Source organism: Diabrotica virgifera, chromosome 8 (assembly GCF_917563875.1).
Source record: "Diabrotica virgifera virgifera chromosome 8, PGI_DIABVI_V3a".
Classification (NCBI taxonomy): Eukaryota; Metazoa; Arthropoda; class Insecta; order Coleoptera; family Chrysomelidae; genus Diabrotica; species Diabrotica virgifera.
The window spans coordinates 29734704-29757929 of record NC_065450.1 but is presented as its reverse complement, the minus strand read 5'-3'; the positions used below and the strand labels follow the sequence as shown (position 1 = coordinate 29757929).

The window sequence follows — 23226 nt, the reverse complement described above, 5'->3', positions numbered from 1 at the left end:
AAGCTAAAGATAGCCTAACTCAGCGAGCTTTAATATATTACTTCAGACACATATTTGCTGTTTATTTAGCGTTTGCCTCTAAAGCCCCGCTTTAAAATCAATAGGCAGTGATGTGTCGTTACCATATCAATTTCTAAAAGTAAAAGTTGATATAAAATTTACATACCTAAATTGTATTTGCCTAGTGATAAAAATAGTGTTTTTCAAACTAAGCAATATCTTAGGCTTACAATAAAATGAACATATACAGCGTGTCTACTTAAGTTGGAAACATATGGGAAACTTTTTTGTTATTCATTTTACGAAAAAAAGTTATTCTTTATAAAAAGTTCTGCATGCTCTAAAACCTAAGATTCAATCATCAGATATCAAATTTTGTTAATATTATACGAGGTATGTCAAAAAATATGAACTTCGTTCAAGAGTAAAGTACCTTTATTTCTCTCAATATCGAAAATTCTTATTATGAAAAGTTGTTTGGAAATAAAAACTAAGATCAAATATGCAATTACATGCTTCTAATTGGAAAAAATATTTTCCAAATTTTTCTCAAATTTTTTGATACAACTTCGTTTTTATTTATTACACATACGATAACTCTTTTATTATTACTTTTACGAAAAAAAGGTATTCTTTATAAAAAGCTCTGTATGTCCTAAGACTTAAGATGCAACCATCAAATATCACATTTTATTAATTTTATACGAGTTATGTAAAAAAATATGAATTTCACTCGAGAGTAAAGTACCTTTATTTTTCACAATATTGAAAACAGTTATTAAAAAAGTTGTCTAGAATTAAAGACTATGTTTCAATATGCAATTACATCCTTCTAATTGAAATATTGTGAAATATAAAGGTACTATAATCTTGAGCTAATTTCATATTTTTTGACACACCTTGTATAAAATTAATAAAAGTTGATATATCATGGTTGTGTCTTAGATTTTAGACAATGCAAAGCTTTTTATGACGAATAACTTTTTTCGTAAAATGAATAATAAAGGAGTTATCATATTTGTAATAATTAAAAACGATGTTGGGTAGGTATCCATAAATTTGAGAAAAATTTTTATTTTTTTTTTCAATTAGAAGCATGTAATTGCATATTTGATCTTAGTTTTTATTTCTAAACAACTTTTTATCATAAGAATTTTCGATATTGAGAGAAATAAAGGTACTTTACCCTTGACCGAAATTCATATTTTTTGACATACCTCGTATAATATTGAGAAAATTTAATATCTGATGATTGAATCTTAGGTTTTGGGGCATGCAGAACTTTTTATAAAGGATAACTTTTTTTCGTAAAATTAATAATAAAAAAGTTTCCCATAATATGTTTCCAACTTAAGTAGACACGCTGTATATAGTTGTACCCAATTTATTTTGCAAACATGAAGTTGGTCAAGAGCAATCAAACAATTACACAGTTTAAAAAAATTCCTCTAATACAAAGTATAACAATACTTGAATATATGCTATACAGGGTGTTATAACAGAAAAAATAATAAGTAGAATATGATCGCCGTTTACAATTAAAAGAAAATATGAACGATTTAAAAATTGTGGCCTTCTATGGAAAGTTTTTGTTATCATTGGGTTTGAAAGTGTTTTTCATTCACTAATATCCTTGTAGTGTAGCACACCAATTCAAGTTAAACTTGTTATTGATTTTTGTGTTTGTTATTGTTTTGTATTTTTTTATGACTCTGTAAGCATTGTCTATAAAATTGTACAATTTTCCATGACAATAAAGCATATTTCTATTCTAAGTTGTCTATTTCTTAAACCAAAGCATTGATTATTACTACGAAATATTAATATCATCAATATTAATCTCACAACGACCCATAAAAGTTGTCAAACAAATAAAATATTTGGGAATCATTATTGATAATTTATTTATTAACATTAAAAACGATTTATTGATTACAGTTAATTTATTTAATGGAAATTAAGGTAATAATAATAATAATGTTTATTCAACACAAATATAACAATATACATAAAATAATAAACTATAAAATCTTCATGCGACTAAAAACATATCAAAGTGTATAGTTAATAAGAATAAACATAGGAAGCCACAAGAAAATAAATTTGCACGTAGCTATAGCCCAAAGTAACTCCTGTTGTTTATCCAAATCTTCACTAGTCAAAAGCCTTTAAATTAAAGTTCCAGCAGTTTTTCCTTTTTCTACATTTAAAATATCTGGTGTTTGTTCCTAAAAACAAAAACATAAGTACCATAAAAATCATACAAATGTGGAAAGTACCACAAAAGTACAGTACACACTTGATACTCCGACATGCTCAGTAGTCCGACCTTTTGATCCCATACCTGTCGGGCTATCAAGGGACAACTGTATTTTAATATTAGGACAGTTATATAAGGTTTAGGTTAGTTTAGTTAGTTTTATATAAGGGCACTTGCCATAATAAGCCACAACAAAAAGGTATTAAAAGAAAAAGCTATAGATCTGAAATGGGAAGCTACTACGTTTAGTCTATATATAAATGAAAGTAAAACAAAATATATAGAGTGCACAAAGTCGAATCAACATAAAAATCTTAAGGTAGACAACCATACCTACGAATATGCCTCCCATTTTCACTACCCAGGCTCAATAATAAATGACAACAACAACACTAGTCAAGAAAAGCATGGATTCTTAGCAGCAATAAGTGATTTTATGCATACAAAGATTTAACGAAAAGTAAGTTACTAAGTCTAAGCTTAGAATCTACAAAACAAATCTACACATTGCAGTGATGGTTTGTGGAGAATTAAAATGAACCACGAGCTGGATAGTACTAATGCAGAGCGCAGATATTGTTGGAATTGTAAAATCTCAAAGACTAAATTGGCTTGGTCACTCAGAAAGAATGCCAGATAATCGAGCTGTGCAAGTAATCCAGAGATGGAAGCCCCAAGGAAATAGAACAAGAGGAAGGGCCCATAAAACTAAAAGATGGATAGACGATGTAGAGGGGGATCTTAAAACCATGAACATCAGAAAAGTATCCGGCAGGGCAGAATGGAAGAATGTTGTTATGCACACCAAGACTCACAAAGGGTTGTAGCACCATTAGAAAATGATTGAAGGACAGTTTAGGCTATATGCATTAAAACATTGTGAGCTTTGCATCTAACCATATTGTAATAAACTATATCTTATACTTACATGGTCGAGAGAAGTCTCCGCATTATTTTCTTTACATTTACTTCTTTCATCAGCTCTTTTCTTGCATTCTAGATCACCTTTTCTTTTTATTGCCTGCTTTGGTAACCCATGTTTTGGTTTGGAATATCTTTTTAAAGTGGCTGGCTTTCCTAATAATTAAGTTTGAATTATTACTTATTAGGTACATCGTTATCATATTGTAGACATTTTTTAAAAACCTTATTAATTGAATTACCACTTATACAATGTTTATTGCATATTCTTTCATATTTTAATTTTGTTCTCCTTCTGGCTTTTATCCATTGTTCCCGACTTTGTTTTGTTTGTTAGGATTTTAGGATAACTATAACAGGGTTGCCAGATGAAATTTCAGAATATCCCTAGATGGGAGCTTCAATTTCCCCTAGAAATCCCTAAATCGTATTAATTTGACCTAAAAAAGAAGAAATTGGCAGATGACAGCTGTCAATTTAATTTATAACCTATTAAACACTATGTTTAATCCACTTTAATCATTGATTAGGTAATGTTTTAATGTTTAATTAGGAATATTTATGTCAGGGAACAATAAATAATGACAATAATCATACTATTTGAACAAAAATATATTTAATAACAACAAAAAATGGCGCCAGCACAATTTAATAAATCCCTAGATTTCAAAAAAAATCCCTCCAGAGCTCCAAAAGCTTCAAAAAATCCCTAGATTCGGGGAAAATCCCTAGACATGGTAACCCTGAACTATAACCAAGAACACTGACTCTGACTATAACTATTTATTTATTTATTTACAAGGGAATCTGTCAACTGTCAAATTGGTGTCAAATATTGAGATTTTAGTGACTTGGCAACGTTGGATCAAGTGTGCTTCTCGTAACGTGGATAAACGTCATTTTTGTTATGTTTTGTATTTTTGATATTTTGATTTGGATTTGGCGGTAGTTATGGTAGTTATTGTTATAAATAAATGGAAATGGAAGTAAAACAAGAAATTAGCGAGGACCCGTGTAAAATAGAAATAGAGAACAATGAGTTGGGTGATGCTCTTTTGGATGGCTGTAAGTGTGAAATTAAGCAGGAATCCAATAAGCAACTTTCACATGACTCCTATGATTATTTAGACATAAAGGATCATTCAATAAAGACTGAAATAGAACAACATGCAAGTAAACTTAACCCATTTGAAGAAAACCAAAATACTGAAAAAGGTTAGTAGTAATATATTTAAGTAGTCTCCTAACTATCATCAATCAGCCAATGGGGTCCACTGCTGACATAGGCCTTAATCAGTAGTGTTCTGTACACTGAGCCACTTGTGGGTCCATCTAGTCCATGGTCTTCCTCTTATTTTATAGTTTCTGGGCCTCCATTTTATGATTCGTCTTGTCCACCATCCACCTTGTGTTCTAGCTAAGCACACTGCCTAGTTCCACTTAAACATCATGATTCTTTCGATGATGTCTTGAACTCTTGATCTTTGCCTGATTTGTTGGTTTGTTATGTGGTCTGGAAGGCTCACGTTCAGCATTGCATGCACCATGGCTCGTTGTGTAACTCAAGAGTTCGCAGATTTTTTGCCATTAAGTCTCTGCTCCATAAGTTTGCATGGGCAAAACACATGTCTGGATTATTCGCCTCTGTATTTCATGTGTTTGATTGTCTCTTCTTATTTTGATCTCGTATCCCAGATATTTGGAAGTGTCTGTTTGTTGTATGGTATTATTGTCAATAGCTATATTTCCATTCATTACGAGATTTGTCATAAGTTTAGTTTTCTCAAAGTTTTTTTTAATCCTGTTATCTCAGATAGAGGTGTAAACGAATGTGTCATAGAAACTGTATCTTGTAAGTTGTCTGCTATTAATACAACATTATGTATTCACTTCAAATCGTGTATTTTGTTTTTTTTTGTAAAGGTTAAAACAGCATAGATAATAGGGAACTTGCATAAAATTTTAAATTCGAAAAAAATGTTATAAATCACAACAGCTAGCCCAAAACGCGTAGTGACGTAATATGGTTGTGTGTTTACATTCTGCACAAACCAAGTAAACAAAATTGTATATAATTTTAAATTAGACATTATAGTGTAGTAAGCCTATACATATTATGTTTAAAGTAATTCTAGGCTTACTACACTTTGGCAGTACTTTCTAAACAATAATAGCGTTAGTTTAATGGAAAAACATGATTTTTGCCAAAAATGTATCGAAATTCAGAAACTGTATCAAACTCCAACTTCAACAAACTGGTATATACAGTAAAACCTCCATTAACCTCCATAAAACCTTTCGGATAACAAGAATTTCGGTTAAAAATAACATTGTGTTTTGTACTCTTCTTGTATCAAATTACATAGTATTCTTGGTCAAAGTTGTCATATCAAGGTAATGTGTTGTATATTTAATTGCGTTTTTGGTTGTATAAAAGAAATATTGACGATGTGGACAGATTAACATTCGAATTGTTTCTGTTTTTTGATAAAAATTTACTTTTTATTGACACAATTGTTGAAACTGTCAGCCATTTCGGTTAAACGATGTTTCGGTTAAAAGAGGTTTTACTGTATTATGACAATGACATAAGTAAATGTCATTAGAATATAAATATTTTTCCCTTATTCTGCGACGATGAGCTGACCAAATACCAAAGTAGGTGGAGGCCAATAAACTAAAGAAGGAGAAGAAGAATATACCTAAATATAACCATATAGTAAAACTATGTGATGTCACGGGTAGTTTGAACTATTTCAATATCACAGAAGATTTTAAATTTGTATTTGTATAAGTTTTTATGAGTTTTTGAAGCGTGAAATTTTGGAAATCTCATTTTTAAACAAAACTGAACAATATTATGTAATAAAAAAAATGTGCAAGTTCCCTATTTAATTGTTTATAAGGCGAAAAATGGTACATTCTTCATTCTGCATCAATTATTTGTAAGTAAACAATTAAAAATGAATATAATTTTTTAAAATATAATAAAAGAAGCAACAAATAACGGAATAATTAATAAAAATGCAGTACAAATAGTAGGTTATGCAGATGATATCGTTATAATAGCCTGGGACAAAAGATCATTAATTAAGGCATTCTCTGAAATAGAAAAATGGGCAAAAAGAAGAGGACTAGAGATAAATATGGAAAAAACAAAGTACATGAATGCAAGCAGATTCACGAAGACAAGACTAACACAAATGATAATAGATCATTACAGATTTGAGGAAGTAGATACATTCAATATTGCCTGAGTATTTGAACAGTCAGTTGGTCCCGATAGCAAATGTTCATGAGCATAGCACTAGAGCTGCAAATTCAATAAATTTTTATGTTAGAACAACCAACAAGTCCAGTTCAATGAAAAGCTTGTTTCATAAAGGAATTGTACAGTTCAATAATATACCTTATCACATTAAAAATAGCCATAATGCAACTATCTTTAAGAGATTATTAGTCCATTATATTAAAACTAAGACCTAGAAACCAATTGGCAATGTTTGTTGTACTTCCAGTGTTTTTATTTTTATTTTATTTTTTCTTTTTTTATTTATATATTGAATGTTTCTGATTAATTTAATTTGACAATGCTTATTTCTTTATTTGTTTAGTCTCATGTTTTTAATTTTTGTAAAAATTTTTGTAATACTTTATGATAATTATACAGCGCTCCTTGCCTTGACAATTCTTATGTAATTTGTACAGGTGTGGAGTGCAATGTTTCTGTTTTGTGTATTATCTATTATGATAAATAAATAAATATCTATCTATCTATCAAATACTTGGGAACGATGATTAGTAGAGATAATGAAAGAATAGACCTGAAACAGAAACTACAAGCAGGAAATAGAGCTTACCACAAAAATAAAAAAATAATAAAAGATAAAAAATTAAGCAGAAATACAAAGATGCAAATATATAAGACTACCATAAGGCCAGTGGTAATGTATGCCATAGAAACCAACACCCTAACGTTAAAAGAAGAAGAACAGCTGAAAGTATTTGAAAGAAAAATAATGCGCAACATTCTGGGACCAAAAGTAATAAATGAAAACGAAAGAAGACCCTGGATGAACCACGAAATAGAACAATGGATGGAAGGAGAAAACATAGTGAAAGAAGCAAAAGCACGAAGAATAAGGTGGTATGGTCATATAAGTAGAAAAAGTGAAGATGATCCCATTAAAGTTATTACCAACTGGATACCCCTTGAGACAAGAGCACGAGGCAGACCAAAAGCAAGATGGAAACAGCAAGTCGAAAGAGTTATGGGAATTCGAAACTGGAAAAAAATGACTGAGAACCGAAATGAGTGGAGAATAGTAGTGAAGGAAACGAAGACACACCAGAAGCTTTGAGGAGACAGGTTAGAAGAAAAGTGGACTGATCCCCCGTGTCTTAACGGATCATTAAAGTGAAAAACAGCTATAACTTCCACGGGAGTGTACAGCTTATATACAATATAATTTTTTAAAAATATAAAAATTTGAGACCTTACGATTAGAATGAGACCAAAAAATCCCTTCTAAGTATTGACAAAGTGCCTGTACAGCCATTTAAAAATTACCTTTTTTCTCAATAAATCAATAGAATTGTTTAAAAACCTACTCAATAGATCGGGCCCATATTTTGCAGCTATAGTAACTACATAAAGACTCACATTGTGAAATGTGCTTTAAATTTTTATTGCTTATTTTATTAATTACAGTAGACTCACTCTATAACAAGAACTGAAACGGCAGACTAATTACCTTGTTATAAGCCGATCTCGTAATAATAATATCACAGGTCTGTGACCAAAAAATTGTTTAAAATTTAATAAGTTATTTTCATACTGTTTTCAACGCTGATTTCGGAAAAAATAGTGAAAAATCTCACTATTTTCTCGAAATCACAAATTACATTATGAAAATCACAAAATGATATAATAAAGAATACCTAATCATGAGAAAGCAGCACTATTTTCAAGTCAGCACTTGTTCTTGCCATACCCCCTCCCCCTGTGGATCCCTGTGTTAATTCCACCACTTCACATTAAGTTGGGGCTAATGAAACAATTTGTCAAGGCACTGAATAAAGAGGAGACTGTTTCAGATATCTTTGTGGACAGTTTCGTGGTTTATCCACGGCAAAGCTAAAGGAAAGGATCTTTGTCGGACAGGACATTAGAAAATTAATGAGAGATTCCAACTTTGTGGACAAAATGGGAACAAATGAAAAGGCAGCATGCATATCGTTTAAATTAGTTGTTACCAGTTTGCTCAGTAACAAAAGAGATAAAAACTACAATACAATCGTCGCAAACATGATCGACAACTTTGAGAAGCTTGGCTTCAACATGAGCATTAAACTTCACTTTCTCCACTCACATCTTGACTACTTCCCGGCAAACCTTGGTGATGTCAGTAAAGGACAAGGTGAAATATTTCACCAAGACATCAATGAAATGAAAAGAAGATACCAAGGAAGATGTAACGTGAGCATGATAGCAGACTACTGCTGAATGAATAAAAGAGGTGATCCTTAAAGGGTTCACAGCCGGAAAAGCAGTAAAAGAAGCTTCGATAGAAAGTAACAGCGTTATTATAAGGACTTATGAGCTTAAATATAAATGTAAGTGTACTGAAAATGTAGTATTGATAATAATATTATAATAATTGATAAATAAACTAAATTTTATAACCTTGGATAAAGGTGAAAAATTGCTTACATTTTGTTACTATACCCAGAAATACTCCCTAATTTGTGAGAAAACCTGACGTGATAGACAAAAATGGTTTGAATTTTTGAAATCAGCACTGAAAAGTACATATACGTCAGTTATCAAATTTCAAACAACTTTTAAAAATATTTTTTTGCAGGCCTGTGTATTTTGCATATCATCACCTAGGACCTAGACTCGAAACAGTATCACAACTCAACAAAAAATAAAAACGGTTTTATTGCACCAACAGTTTAATAATACTACAAATTCCTATCTCAAACAGTATTACGTCTATGGTTCAAGTATTTAAATCTATGGTTAACCAACATAAACAGTGTCACATATCGGCTTGTGTAAGGTTGTTGTCCATCTAAGATCTTTATAAACCATATTTTGTCAAGTTAAAGACAGTATATATTATTGCTTTATTCAAAACTACTATCTTGGAGAGGTTAATTGGGACATGATATCTATTATTAAAACACTCTCAATGATATGCTTAATATTTTTAACGATGTTCTTTATTCAGTTATACACATTGTAGTACCACAAACGAAAGTGTTTCAAGAGTACTTTCCAAGATGTTTCTCTCAAGAATTAAAAAATGTTATCTATTATTTAAAAAAAGCAAGCACACAAAGCATTTAAAGAATTTGGGAGTAGATATGATTATATTACTTTTTTAAGATTAAGATCACAATGTAAAGTCCTATCTAAAACTTGTTACAATGAATTTGTGTCCAGCCCGGAAAATGCTATTGTCAATGAGAGTAATGTGAACAAATTCTGGTCCTATGTCCACTCACAACGAAAATCTAATGATTTATTTATGAAGAGATTTGTAATCTAAAAACTAACAAGAGTCCTGGACCCCGATTTTTGACCCTTCGGTTCGTTATCGATTATATCGATCATTCTCTATCTGTACACTCTATAGATACAGATAGCGAATGATCGATAACGAAGCGAAGGGTCAAAAATCGGGATCCAGGGCCAGATGGAATACCCCCATTATTCTAAAGGCATGTAGTTTCATACTTTCTCGTCGTCTCTATATAATATTCAACTCTTCTTTAGAGTCTGGTTATTTTCCTGAGTTTTGGAAGACTAGCTTCTTGACCCCCCTATACAAATCAGGGAATAGAGCTGATGTGCGCAGTTATAGGCCAGTTTGCAATTTAAATGTAATTCCAAAACTATTTGAAAAAATAGTACTTAACAAAATATCTTACATCAGTGTTAACATCAGCAATAATACCCCAGCAGTATGGATTTCTAAATGGAAGGTCTACTGAGCTTAATTTACTGCTTTGGATGGTAGTGGTGAGGTACACAGTATATATACTGACTTTTCTAGGGCATTTGACAGGTAAATCGTACAATTTTATTGGATAAGCTGAGGATAGTAGGTTTGGGTGGTGGTTTGTTGAGCTAGATCGGCAGCTACTTGTCTGATAGATCTTAAATAGTAAAGGTCAAATGCTTTAAATGTAAGGAGATAAAAGTACCTTCTGGTGTGCCTTAAGGGTTTCCTTTGGGACCCTTTTTATTTAACATCTCTATAAATGGTATCCATAGTTGCTTTCAATATTCAGAATTTCTATGTTTTGCTGATGACCTGAAATGCTTCAAGGCTGTCTCTTCTACTACTGATTGTATCAACTTGCAGTCAGATTTGTCCAGACTTGTGGACTGGTGTGAAAGAAATTGCATGGATTTAAATCCAAACAAATGCCTTACTATTAAAAGACTTGTCCCCTTGGCTTTTTCCTATGCAATTTCTAACACCATCTTGATCAATATGTCAGCTACTAAGGATCTTGGGAGTCTTATTTGACAATGCTCTATCCTTCAAATTTCATATCTCAGAAATTGTTTCTAGAGCCCTTAAAATGGTTGGCTTTGTCAAGAGATGTACAAGAGATTTCACAAATCTCTCAGCAATCCGCCTATTGTATTGTTCATTGGTCAGACCCCTTTTGGAACACGATTCCTCATTGTGGAATCCTTTCTATACATGCCACACGTACAAAAATTAACACAAGTGCAAACGAGATTTTTGCTGTACTTGGCCTTTAATGCTGGATTGGATTCCCCTGATAACTATATTATATGCTTCAGTTCACACGAGATTTTCTCTCTCTCCTCTTCAGATTCGTAGGCAATGTAGGGACTAACAAGAATCTTTTCATATACAGAATACAAAATTTTTAATGGTATTGCTGATTGCCCAGATTTACTGTATTACTCTATTAGTTTGGCAGTTTCGTCACGAAATACCAGACTTCACCTAATGTTTCATCAACCTTTATGTAAAACTAATGTAAAGCATAATAGTTTTAGTTCAAGGTCTGTAAGGACAGAAAATAACTTATCTCTAAACATTGATTTTAGTGCAACTCAAAGACGCTTTATGTGCTTTATTCGCGACGAAAAACAAAGTCTCTGACCTCTGGTGGAATAAATTTAAACTACTATAAGTGGTATAAACAAACCAGAAAATTGTTGATATGAATGGAATTTGGTCACTATGTATTAAGAAATTTTTAGTAAATTTCAGCATTATGAGTACCTACATTAATTTTATGATATGTGTTAAAAGTACACGTTTAATGCCTTAAAAATGTACTTTTTAACACGCATATCATACAATATTTTTTCTACAAACGTAATTACAGGACAATATCTACAAAAACTTTTACTTGAACTGGACTGACATTCCATTTTTATATTTTTTTGACATTACATCAAAATTGTCTATACGGTCAATACGAACTGCAGTGCCTTAAAAATTTTAAAGCACTAGTGCCTTAAAGTAGCATTTTTAACGCTCGTATGGAGTGCTAAAAATTGCATTTTTAACACGGTTGTAGAAAAAATATTTTAAATCAAATCGGTATTGTTCTCTTCCTCAATTGAATGTTTGTTTATAGTTTATACCATGTATATCGGCCATTTTCCTGCATTCGACCTGCCCTCTATACTCAGGATTAATCGCAAATTAAGGATTATAACGCTTATAATCTGGGCAGATTATCGGAGAATAGGTCATTTTTGGAAAAAGTTATTTACCAGCAATTTTATTGCTGTAATCGAATCTTATGATTGTATATAATATTAATAATGTAGGTATGCAAAGTCCGCAGATAGTGTGCTACTTTTTTTGGAAGCAAAACGGCGCCCGAAAATCGTGTTTTTTTCAATTTTTGCTCTATAACTCCAAAGATTTTAACTTTACACCAAAAACACCTAAATAAAAATTCACCGTAATTAAATTCTGCACATAGACGTGTTTTTCCCGATTTATTTCGACGAATATTTTCCCCGGAAAATGCGGGTATTCCCAACAAAATCTTTAATTTTCAACTAAAATTTTAGATAAGTAATTGTTTATCAATAATTAAATAACTTGGTAGTATAAAAGCTCTTTTCGTATAGATTAAAATTCCAGAAGCCGATGGAAACTAAATGAACAGTTTAGCAACAACTGAATTGTTAATTAAAAATTTACGGTCGCTATAATAACCACAATAATTATGATACATAAGAATAACTATGATTTTTGTATAGAAATGTATGACTGTGTGTATGACTATTTAAGCGGCCTCAGGAATATTTTAAAATTATAAACAATTTTTTGGCTTATAAACAAATAGAGTATCTCGGGAAATATTAAATAAAATTAAATTATGAAAACGGTATTGGAAATAAAAACGGCAAGGCGCTTCTTTTAAAAGAAAAAACGTTTAATTTTGATGAGTGGTTCCTGAAATACAACCGGTCAAGGTTGACCGGCATTTACGGCAAAGATATAAACAATAGAATCATAGTTTTTGAACCTTCACCTATTCATTTTTGTCCTCTTTTTCCACACCAATTTTCGTATCTTTAAAATACTCATAACATATATTATTATAATAAAATCTATCGATATTACGAGTGAAAATTGCCAAAAATAGCAAAATCCCAATCAAAAATTAGGTTGGAGAAAATGTAATCTCAAAGTTCAAAATGGGTATACGTTGAAAAAATGCATTTTCTCAGCTGCCAATGGAGCAATTTTCTTCATTTTTTTGTCGTTCTCAAGTCCCTCGAGTTGAGCCATCTAACTAACGCATTATTAAATGTCAAACTTACTTTTGTTTTGTTATAATAGATTAATTTATTTATAAGAAAAGAAAACTACATATTTTTTCCAGTTGTAGACTTTTTTTAGATAAACTTACTACAAGTGTACCATTTAATTTATTGTAAAAAAACAAAAGCAACTTTGATATTTAATGATGCGTTAGTTAGATGGCTCTACTCGAGTTACTTGGGAACAAAAAAAGAATAAAGAAAATTGCTCCATGGGAAGCCGAGAAAATGCATTGTTTTAACGTATACCGATTTTGAACTTTGAGATTACATTTTCTCCAACCTAATTTTTGATTGGAATTTTGCTATTTTTTTGGCAATTTTCACTCGTAATATCGATAGTTTTTATTATAATAATATACACTCACCGGCACAAAATTCCGCCACCCAAAATTTTTGATTAAGTTTGACAATCTCTAACTTTATTATTTGTACTCCGATTGTCAAGATTCTTGCATCAGTTTGTAGGTACATGTTTGTACATGTATTGATGTCGTTTGTTATTATTCCAGTAACAAAATTTTTTTGCTTAGATGGCATTATACGGGGGCGAATGGAACCGTTGTAATTTCTCCCAACTTTAAAAAATTCTGTGGAAAAATTGGAGGGCAGACTCTTCCTTTCCTCCAAATTCACACTCCTTTTGTGTCATCCTGGAGGTATCACTAAAGTTTTGTTTTTTGAATTATCCGAATATCTCTTTTATTGTAAGAGCTGTAAATAAGAACTTGCTTTGAAGGTTTTTTTTTATTTTTTTTTTGGCTTAGACTTACCGTCATACTGCCAGACACATAAGATACAAGTTATCAAGTTATACAAAACAGGTTTAAAACAAAGATAACAACTAAAAGGTATTAAGTAACACTAAGCTTAACAGCTAAAACAACTAACTACCAAAGGTATTAATTAAAAATGTTTAAGGGAATTATAATGATAATTTGCTGTCTTTTAAAAAGTTAATTAAAGAGTTGTATACATCTACAGAACCAAGTGATAATAAATATAGTATATTCCAAGGAGTTGCTACTTTACATTTTATTAAATCATTTATTAATTTAGATGAGTAAATTGTATTTTTAGAACAACCAAAAAATATATGATCTAAATCACTTTCCTCTTCACAATGCTCACATTTATCATTATCCAAAACCTGTATTTTAAATAAATGCTTTGGATAACATGCGTGCCCGAATCGTACTCTAATAATAGAAGTTATGTACTTTCTAGAAGCTCTACAAGACTTGTACCAAGGAAATTTGGGAATATCGGGCTGAATTAACGAGTATCTATTTTGATTCACAAAAGAGTATTCCTTCCACTGGTAGCTCCACTCCCAATGCAGTGTTGACTTGAAAGAAATTATACTATCAGTCAGTGTTATTTTATGTAGAATACTGGTATCGGATGAAACGCTTTCTTTGGCTAATAAGTCGACATACTCATTAGGTTCAAATCCTGCGTGTGCTTTAATCCAGATAAAATGTACATTGATTCCTTTGGTTAAAAGATTTTGTTTAATATGTTTAATTTTATAAATGTATGGGCAGTCTTGGATGTTTGGGGGTCTATATTTACCAAGAGATTTCAATACTGCTAAGGAGTCAGACAAAATTATAATATGGTATACAGCTCTTACAAGAAAAAAGATATTCGGATAATTCAAAAAACAAAATTTTAGTGATGCCTCCGGGATAGTACGACAGGACCATGAAAAAACATCAGCTCTTCCATTTTTCCACAGAATTTTTTAAAGTTGGGAGAAAATACAACGCTTCCATTCACCCCTGTATAATGCCATGCAAGCAAATTTTTTTGTTACCGGAATAATACCAAACGATATCAATACATGTACCTACAAACTGGTGCAAGAATCTTGAAAATCGGAGCACAAATAATAAAGTTATAAATTGTTAAACTTAATCAAAAATTTTGGGAGGCAGAATTTTGTGCCGGTGGGTGTATGTTGTGAGTGTTTTAAAGATATGAAAATTGGTGTGGAGAAATAGGACAAAATAAAAAGGTGATGGTTCGAAAATTATGATCCTACTGTTTATATCTTTGCCGTAAATGCCAGTCAACTTTGACCGGTTGTATCTCAGGAACCACCCTTCACAATTAAACGTTTTTTTCTTTTAAAAAAAGCGTCCTACCTCTTTTTTTCCAATACCGTTTTCAGGATTTAATTTAATTTAACATTTCCCGAGATATTCTATTTGTTTATAAGCCAAAAAATTGTTTATAGTTTTAAAATATTCCTGAGGTCGCTTAAATAGTCCAATTTCAATTCTGTAAAGTACATTAGATAGGTACGGTGTCTTTTTATACAAAAATCATAGTTATTCTTATGTATCATAATTATTGTGGTTATTATAGCGACCGTAAATTTTTAATTAACAATTCAATTGTTGCTAAACTGTTCATTTAATTTCCATCGGCTTCTGGAATTATAATCTATATCTATACGAAAAGAGTTATACATTATTATAGAGTATACATTCCCAAGTTATTTAATTATTGATAAACAATTACTTATCTAAAATTTTAGTTGAAAATTAAAGATTTTGTTGGAAAAACCCGCATTTTCCGGGGAAAAGTTTCGTCGAAGTAAATCGGGAAAAACACGTCTCTGTGCAGAATTTAATTACGGTGAATTTTTATTTGGGTATTTTTGGTGTAAAGTTAAAATCTTTGGAGTTATAAAGCAAAAATTCAAAAAACACGATTATAACACCCTGTATTGACAAAAAACAAGGCTAGTTGTTAAAGTACCTAACTTTTTATTATCCAACGTAAGCGAATGAATCAAAAAACAAAATGGTAAGAAAACATGAGGCTATGTGGGCTACTTGGGTTTTAATTTCAGTATACATATTAAAAATGCTAGATTCCACAGGATATGGTGAACTTTGAGAAAAAACACAGTTTGATTGGTACACCGATATACAATGACAATTTACCTGTCTAACAACAATATTATTACAGCGATATTTTTAAAGAATAAGGTTATAACATGTTAAAGAAATCACTTAAATCAGACAGGTTTAGAAAATTCGAGACATCAAAAATGACCCATTTTTAAGATGGTGCGTTAATTTCCTGGAGAAGTGTAGCATTTATTTTCCTTTATACTCAAATATTCATATTATACACTCAGGTGCAAAAAAATCGATCCATCTTTATTTCTTATTTATTTGAAGTTGTACAATTTTAGAGACATTAAATTACGTAGGTAAATTTAGATGTACCTTTGTATACGAGAAATACAATAATATATTTAATAGTGCTTTTGTATTGGTATTTCAAGTTTTTTTTTAATTACAAAAATTGTCTCTGATAAGCAAGTAGATATTTATTGAGTGTTGTTTTTAGTTCAACAACTATACTAGTGTAGTGATTTTATTTTCAAAACGTGTTATATTTTTATTTAATTATCCTTCCTAAATGTCTCTAACTCCAACAGTTGCTGCAAAAGTGGTGGCTTTAATTCAAGATGTTCGAAGCCAATATTATGCAGCTGAAACGTTAGGCGTTAAGGCTGTATGACACTATACATTTTCTTGTATCATTTCTAATATCGTTTCTGATATGTCAAAAAAATGCATAGTGTCATACACAGATACAAGAAACGATATCAGAAACGATACAAGAATTTGAGTCAGACACAGATTCTTGTACAAGAATTGAGCCAATTTCTGCGCAAAGAGCAAAAACGTAAAACCTGCTGGTAAAACATCTAAAATGTTATAATTACTTACTCATTGTTACTCATTGACTCGTAATGGCGGCTGAAATGAAAATGAGATCATGTATTGATGAATTTATTTGTGTTTTTGTAGGTATTATTTATAAATCTTTTATTGATACTTAATATACCGTTTGGTATGGACTACTGTTCTACTAATAACCATATATTTAGCTCCTAGTAAAGTTCAAACTATAAATTTAGGTTTCATGGTGCATAATTTTTTAATAGACGAAAATACAATAGTTCCTTATTTGGATCAAACTAAAGATAATTCTAATGCAAATATTTTAGCACAAATATCAAAACAAAATAAAAACACAAATAATCAACCTCAAACAGTCAACGTAAAATTCTGGTTAACATTAAAATGTTAATTAAAAGTTTATAAATTTTATAAAATCTTTAACATCAGCTGTAGCTGTAGATGCAGTACTACCATAACGTGACACAGGGTGACGAACAAAATTTCGACCAATCACGTGCCGAATTTCATACAATTTTCGATACAAGAATTTGCATAGTGTCATACAGGGCACAAATGTACGTACAAGAAATGATACAAGAAAATGTATACAAGAAACGATATTAGAAATGATACAAGAAAATGCATAGTGTCATACAGCCTTTAGTCGATCTGCGGTTCAAAGAGCAGTGCGGCGTTTTCATGACACCGTCAACTTCACAAGAAGATTTGGAACATGTCGTGGAAGGGCAACATCCGAACGAGATGATCGATTTCTGTTCTCATCATGTTTGAGAAATCGACATCTAACTTCAGTTGAACTGGCAAATCGTCTAAGCGAAGTAAGAAACGCGGACGTAAGCAGATAAACAGTTCATCGACGACTTGTAGAGGGTAATCTATTATCCAGAAGGCCAGCCTTATCTCCACTACTATCCACAGAACATCGCAGAGCTCGCCTTGCCTTTGCAATAGAATATGAAAACTGGAGTGATGCAGATTTTAGCAATGTATTGTTCTCAGATGCGTCCAGATTTTGTCTGAGGTCACCAGAAGGCCGAGGAAGGATTTAGAGGAGACAATGAAAGCGACTTTGGCTTTGGTCTTTGACCAAAGTCATAGACGTCATTGAAAAAAGTTGTAACTTAAAATGGAAATGGGCTGGACACGTTGCCAGAATGAAGGACGGAAGATGGACTCGCAAACTAGTTGAATGGAGACCAAGAGCCGATAAACGTAGCAGAGGAAAACCACCAACACGATGGCAAGATGACTTACGAAGGACAACAAAAAACTGGGTACAGCAAGCACAAGATAGAACACTTTGGAGACAAACAGGGGAGGCCTATGTCCAGCAGTGGATTGAGAGAGGCTGATGATGATGAAGGAAAGCGATATTTTCAATGCAGTATGGCGGACAGAATAAGTTTGGGCTGATGAAGTTCAGAAGCCCATACTAATTTAGTTGTTGTGGATACAGGTTCTATGGCAGTTGCAAGATGCATAATAAGTATTGTACCGATATTTACTGTAAAAACTTACAATTATAATGAAACGAGCGGTTCGTATTTATATGCAATTTTATTTATATAACTGTACAGACGGAATTTATCTTATAGACTAACTACTCCTAAAAATTCACATCCTTAAATTGAATACAAAAATACCAGCCATGTTCTTGAACGTTCCAGAAAAACGGAACCGCCCATCCCTAGTAATCCGTAGCCTTGACCAGCGAAAATTCGCGAGAGATCCTTTCCTCGCTTGTTAGCTTTGTCATTCTTCCACATGTCTCCGTACGTGACTGGCTGTCGAGATGGAACCTGTTATTTACGGTCGGTAATTCGTCACAGTATTTTAGATCAGCATGTGGTACCTTTTGCTCCTTTTATTGGACCTAATTTTATTTTTGTGGACGACAATGCGCGTCCTCACCGTGCAGGAATCATCAGTGAATATTTAGAAGAGGTGGAAATTGTCCGTCTGAACAGGCCAGCTGGCAGTCCCGATCTCAAGCCCATAGAACATCTATGGGATATGATGGGAAGACGTCTTCGAGCACGAGTACTTTGTCCAAAAAACTTGGCTGATGTTGGAGATTCTCTTCAGGAAATATGGGACTTCTTTTTCTTCTTTTGTCCTTTAATTCGTCCAATTTTGAACATAGGCTTCCCCCAGATTCCTCCATTCGCTTCTGTTTAGTGCTTTCTGTTTCCAGTGCGTTCCTCCTATCTTTTTAATGTCTTCTCCCCATCTCATTTGGGGTCGTCCTTTTGCCCTCTTTCCTGCCCATGGTCTCCATTGTTGTATCGTGCTATTCCACCTATTGTCCCTTTGTCTAGCGTTATGACCTGCGAAGCTAAATTTTAGTCTGGCTATATGTTGTCCTACGTCTTTGACTTTTGTTTTATTTCTTACCCAGTTGTTTTGCTATTTGTCTGTCAATTTTACTCCTAACATTGCTCTCTCCATGGCTATTTGTGTCTTCATTATTTTATCCATGTTTGCCTTGGTCAAGGTCCATGTTTGGCATGCGTATGTGACAATTGGGAGTATGCACTGGTCAAACACTCTTGTTTTTAAGTATTGTTGTATTTTTTTATTCTTAAGGACCTATTTTAATTTTCCAAATCCTGCCCAGGCTAAAATTACCCTTCTTTTTACCTCCGCTGTTTGGTTTTCCTTATTTATTTTTATTATCTGTCCCAAATATATATAATCATTAACCGCTTCTATTGTGGTGTCGTTTAGTATTACGTTTCTATTATCTTGTGTGTTTGTCATTGTCTTTGTTTTGGAAAAATTCATTTTTAGACCTATTTGTTGGGATTCATTTGCTAGTTCGGTTAGCATGGTTTGTAGTTCTTCAAAACTTGATGCTATGACTACTACATCGTCTGCATATCTTAGGTGGTTTAGTTTCTTTCCATTTATGTTTATTTCCGTGTTTGTCCATTCCATTGTTTTGAAAATATCTTCCAGTGCTAATGTAAATAGTTTAGGAGAAAAAACATCTCCCTGTCGCACTCCTCTGTTAATTGGTATGGGTTTTGTGGTTTCTTCCATGTACTGTCATTGTTGCTTTCTTATATATACAGGGTGAGGCAAATAACTGGCCTATTAGAAATATCTCGAGAACTAAGGCGCCAGAATCATGAAAATTGGAATAAAGTGGTTTTGAAGGATGATCTATTAAATGAAAATATTTTCATCTCTTTGCAACTTCCGGTTATACCGGAAGTTGCTTATAACTTCGTTTTTTTAAATGGGACACCCTGTACATTTTTACATTTTTGGATTCTCTCGATGTCTTCTTTCTTAAAATATGAGGTTTTGTAATATTATACAGGGTATTTTAAAAGATAATTACGTTTTTTTATTAATTTCGTAGCAAAATTAACACCTTGTAGAATTGTAGTAGTTTGACATCTAAAATTCTACTTACGTTCAAATGATTTTTAATATACTCTACTATTGTTAAGAATCATTAGTATAGCTAAATTTTTAATTTTAGTATACAGGGTTGGTCGAAACTCGGAATGAATATTTTCTGAGTTTTCTTAAATGGAACACCCTGTATTTTAATATTGTAATGAAATGATATTTTATGGTACTTTTTTATTTCTTAAGCATTCCCTATACCTAACTGCTTTAATTTGTGCTTAATTGTTAATCGCACCAACAATCTTAACTACGTAGGTATTTCGATAGCTAAACCATTATTGGTAATTTTAAGGACCAGTCTGGATTAATATGTATTTATTTCTGAAAAATTATTTGGGATTGAGTATTTTCACGGCCAACTTAATAAAATTTTACGTATTTTTTATTGCAATTAATGTTTAGCTTGAATCACCAATAACTCACAAATTAAAGCAGTTAGGTATAGGGAATGCTTAAGAAATAAAAAAGTACTATAAAATATCATTTCACTACAATACAAAAATACAGGGTGTTCCATTTAAGAAAACTCAGAAAATACTCATTCCGGGTTTGGACCAACCCTGTATACTAAAATTAAAAATTTAGACATACTAATGATTCTTAACAATAGTAGAGTATATTAAAAATCATTTGAACTTAAGTAGAGTTTTAGATGTCAAACTACTACAATTCTACAGGGTGTGAATGTTGCTACGAACTTAATAAAACAACGTAATTATCTTTTAAAATACCCTGTATAATATTACAAAACCTTATATTTTAAGAAAGAAGACATCGAAGAGAATCCAAAAATGTAAAAATATACAGGGTGTCCCATTAAAAAAATCCAAGTTATAAGCAACTTCCGGTATAACCGGAAGTTGCAAAGAGATGAAAATATTTTCATTTAGGGGCCGTCCATTAATCACGTGATGTTTTTTTTTGGAATTTTTTTAACCCCCCTCCCCCTTGGTGATACATTTTGAGGTTTAAGGCCCATTACATCACGTGTATTGTTACATTTCGTGATTTTTTCTAGACCCCTCCCCCCTTTCGAGCCTCACGTGATTAATGGACGGCCCCTTAATAGATCATCCTTCAAAACCCCTTTATTCCAATTTTCATGATTCTGTTGCCTTTAGTTCTCGAGATATTTCTAATAGGCTAGTTATCTGCCTCACCCTATATATTATGTATTAGTAGTGTAACCAACTCCAATTCAGTCGAATCCGGGACAAGGCTGAAAAAAAATACCTGCAATCCGGGACTTTTCAATGAAAATCGGGCCATTGTTTTTTTCAGAAGACGATGATTATAATATTTTTTCTTCTCGTTGTCCTTATACCCAATAAGAGCGTCAGACTTTGCTATCATTTATCTATCTGTTACCCATTTCTTCCACTCCTTCCGGTCTCCTGCCATTTCCTTCATCTGATGCACTGTTTTCCCTCTCTTTTCTAGGTCTACCCCTTCATCTATTCCCCTGTCTTTTCGCATCTGTCACCTTCTTTACTAGTCTGTTCTCGTTCATTCTAGTTATATGTCCAAATCAATTCAGTTTTCTTTTTTCAATTTTTTTCTCTATTGCTTCCTGTCTTAGCACATGTTTGATGTTTTCGTTCCTTTCCCTGTCCAGCTTCATCTTTCCAGCTATTTTTCTCAGTTGCTTTATTTCTGCTGTATTTATGACACTTTCTTGTCTTTTATTTGTAGGTAACTCATGTCTCGCTTGCATATAGAAGAGTTGATACTGTGATTGTATAAATACATTTATTTTTGTTTCCTGATTGATTTTCCTTTTTCCCAGTATCGTATTATTAATAGCATAATATATTCTCGTAGCTTTCTTTGTCCCATTTGCAATTTCTAAGTCTAGCTTTCCGCAGAAACGAAAAAAAGTCCACCGTTATAGGTTTCGTAGATATAATACCACGATATAAAATGCATGCGTTTTGGATGTGGTGTTAGTATTACTCTAGAAATTGTCGACTTTTTTTCGTCCCACCAATTCAATTTGCTGTGAATTATTTGAAGAATAACGTATTTAAAATTTCAAAATAGAATTTTACGAAAATTTTGAAAAATCGGATGGCCATGTCCCGGATTTTTCGGATTAGTTGGTCACACTATGTATTAGGATTCTGTATCTGGAATCTATTCTACAGTTGTTTATAGCTTTTTCTATTGCCCACATTTCCACGCTCTCTAATGCTTTTTCGTAGTCAACGAACGCTAAGTGCAGATCTATATGGTATTCGCTAGCTTTTTCTATTAGTGTCCTAATTGTTAGAAGATGGTCAGTGGTGATCCCTTTCGGAATCCTGCCTGCTCTACTGGTTGATACGAGTCCAATTTGTGTGTTAGCCTGTTGTTGATAAACCTCATGAATAGTTTATACGTTTGCGACAGCAGTGAGATGGGTCTGTAATTTCTTATGTCCTTTCTGTCGCCTTTCTTAAATAGTAGGATTATAAGACTATTTCTCCTTTATGTAGACACTGATTAAATAGAATTATTAATAAAAAATGAATAACCATTTTCAATTTCGTTGCAAAACGAAAATACAGCCGAATCATATTCCAGTCCAATCAGAGAGTGCAGCAAGCACCTGTACCGGTTTCGAAACTTATTAGTCTCTCATCAGGAGGCACATATGCTGCTCTCCCCGATCCAACCAAAACAAGCCCCAGCGTGCAGTCCTGGATTGCAACGAACGAAATGGCATAGATGCCCTAGCGGCAACTGCTAGCAAAAAGACTAAGTTTTCACTCTAATGGCATATAAAACAAGATAATGCTATTCTACACCCCACCAGAATGAAAAAAATGAGAACCTTCTCTGGTTACACCTCCGAGGCTTCTACAATTTGCAAGCCATACGGATGCTGAGACTAATGAAGATGAGGGAATTGTACAATTTACAATTCACGTCCCATCTGCTCAGCGCGGTAAAGTTCCAACGAGAATGGTTCCCTTCGTACTCCAATCAGAGTAAATGTAAATCAAAAATGAATAACCATTTTCAATTTCGTTGCAAAACAAAAATACAGCCGAACCATATTCCAGTCCAAT

At 32.4% G+C, this 23226-nt stretch overlaps 1 protein-coding gene and 1 long non-coding RNA gene across 2 annotated transcripts in view; one reads left to right on the top strand and one right to left on the bottom strand.

Moving 5' to 3' along the window:
- Positions 1 to 1963: 1963 nt before the first annotated feature.
- Positions 1964 to 3849, bottom strand: LOC126889855 (uncharacterized). Its single transcript, XR_007700193.1, has 2 exons — positions 3189 to 3849; positions 1964 to 2228 (listed from the first exon to the last, which is right to left on the bottom strand). It is a non-coding gene; the product is annotated as an uncharacterized LOC126889855 (long non-coding RNA).
- A 174-nt stretch (positions 3850 to 4023) lies between these two features.
- LOC126889851 (zinc finger protein 234-like) overlaps positions 4024 to 23226 on the top strand; it is a 46703-nt gene continuing 27500 nt past the window's right edge. Inside the window, exon 1 of the mRNA XM_050658542.1 lies at positions 4024 to 4396. Coding sequence (XP_050514499.1) covers positions 4156 to 4396 — 241 coding nt within the window. The 5' untranslated portion in view covers positions 4024 to 4155. The remainder of the gene's footprint in view (positions 4397 to 23226) is intronic.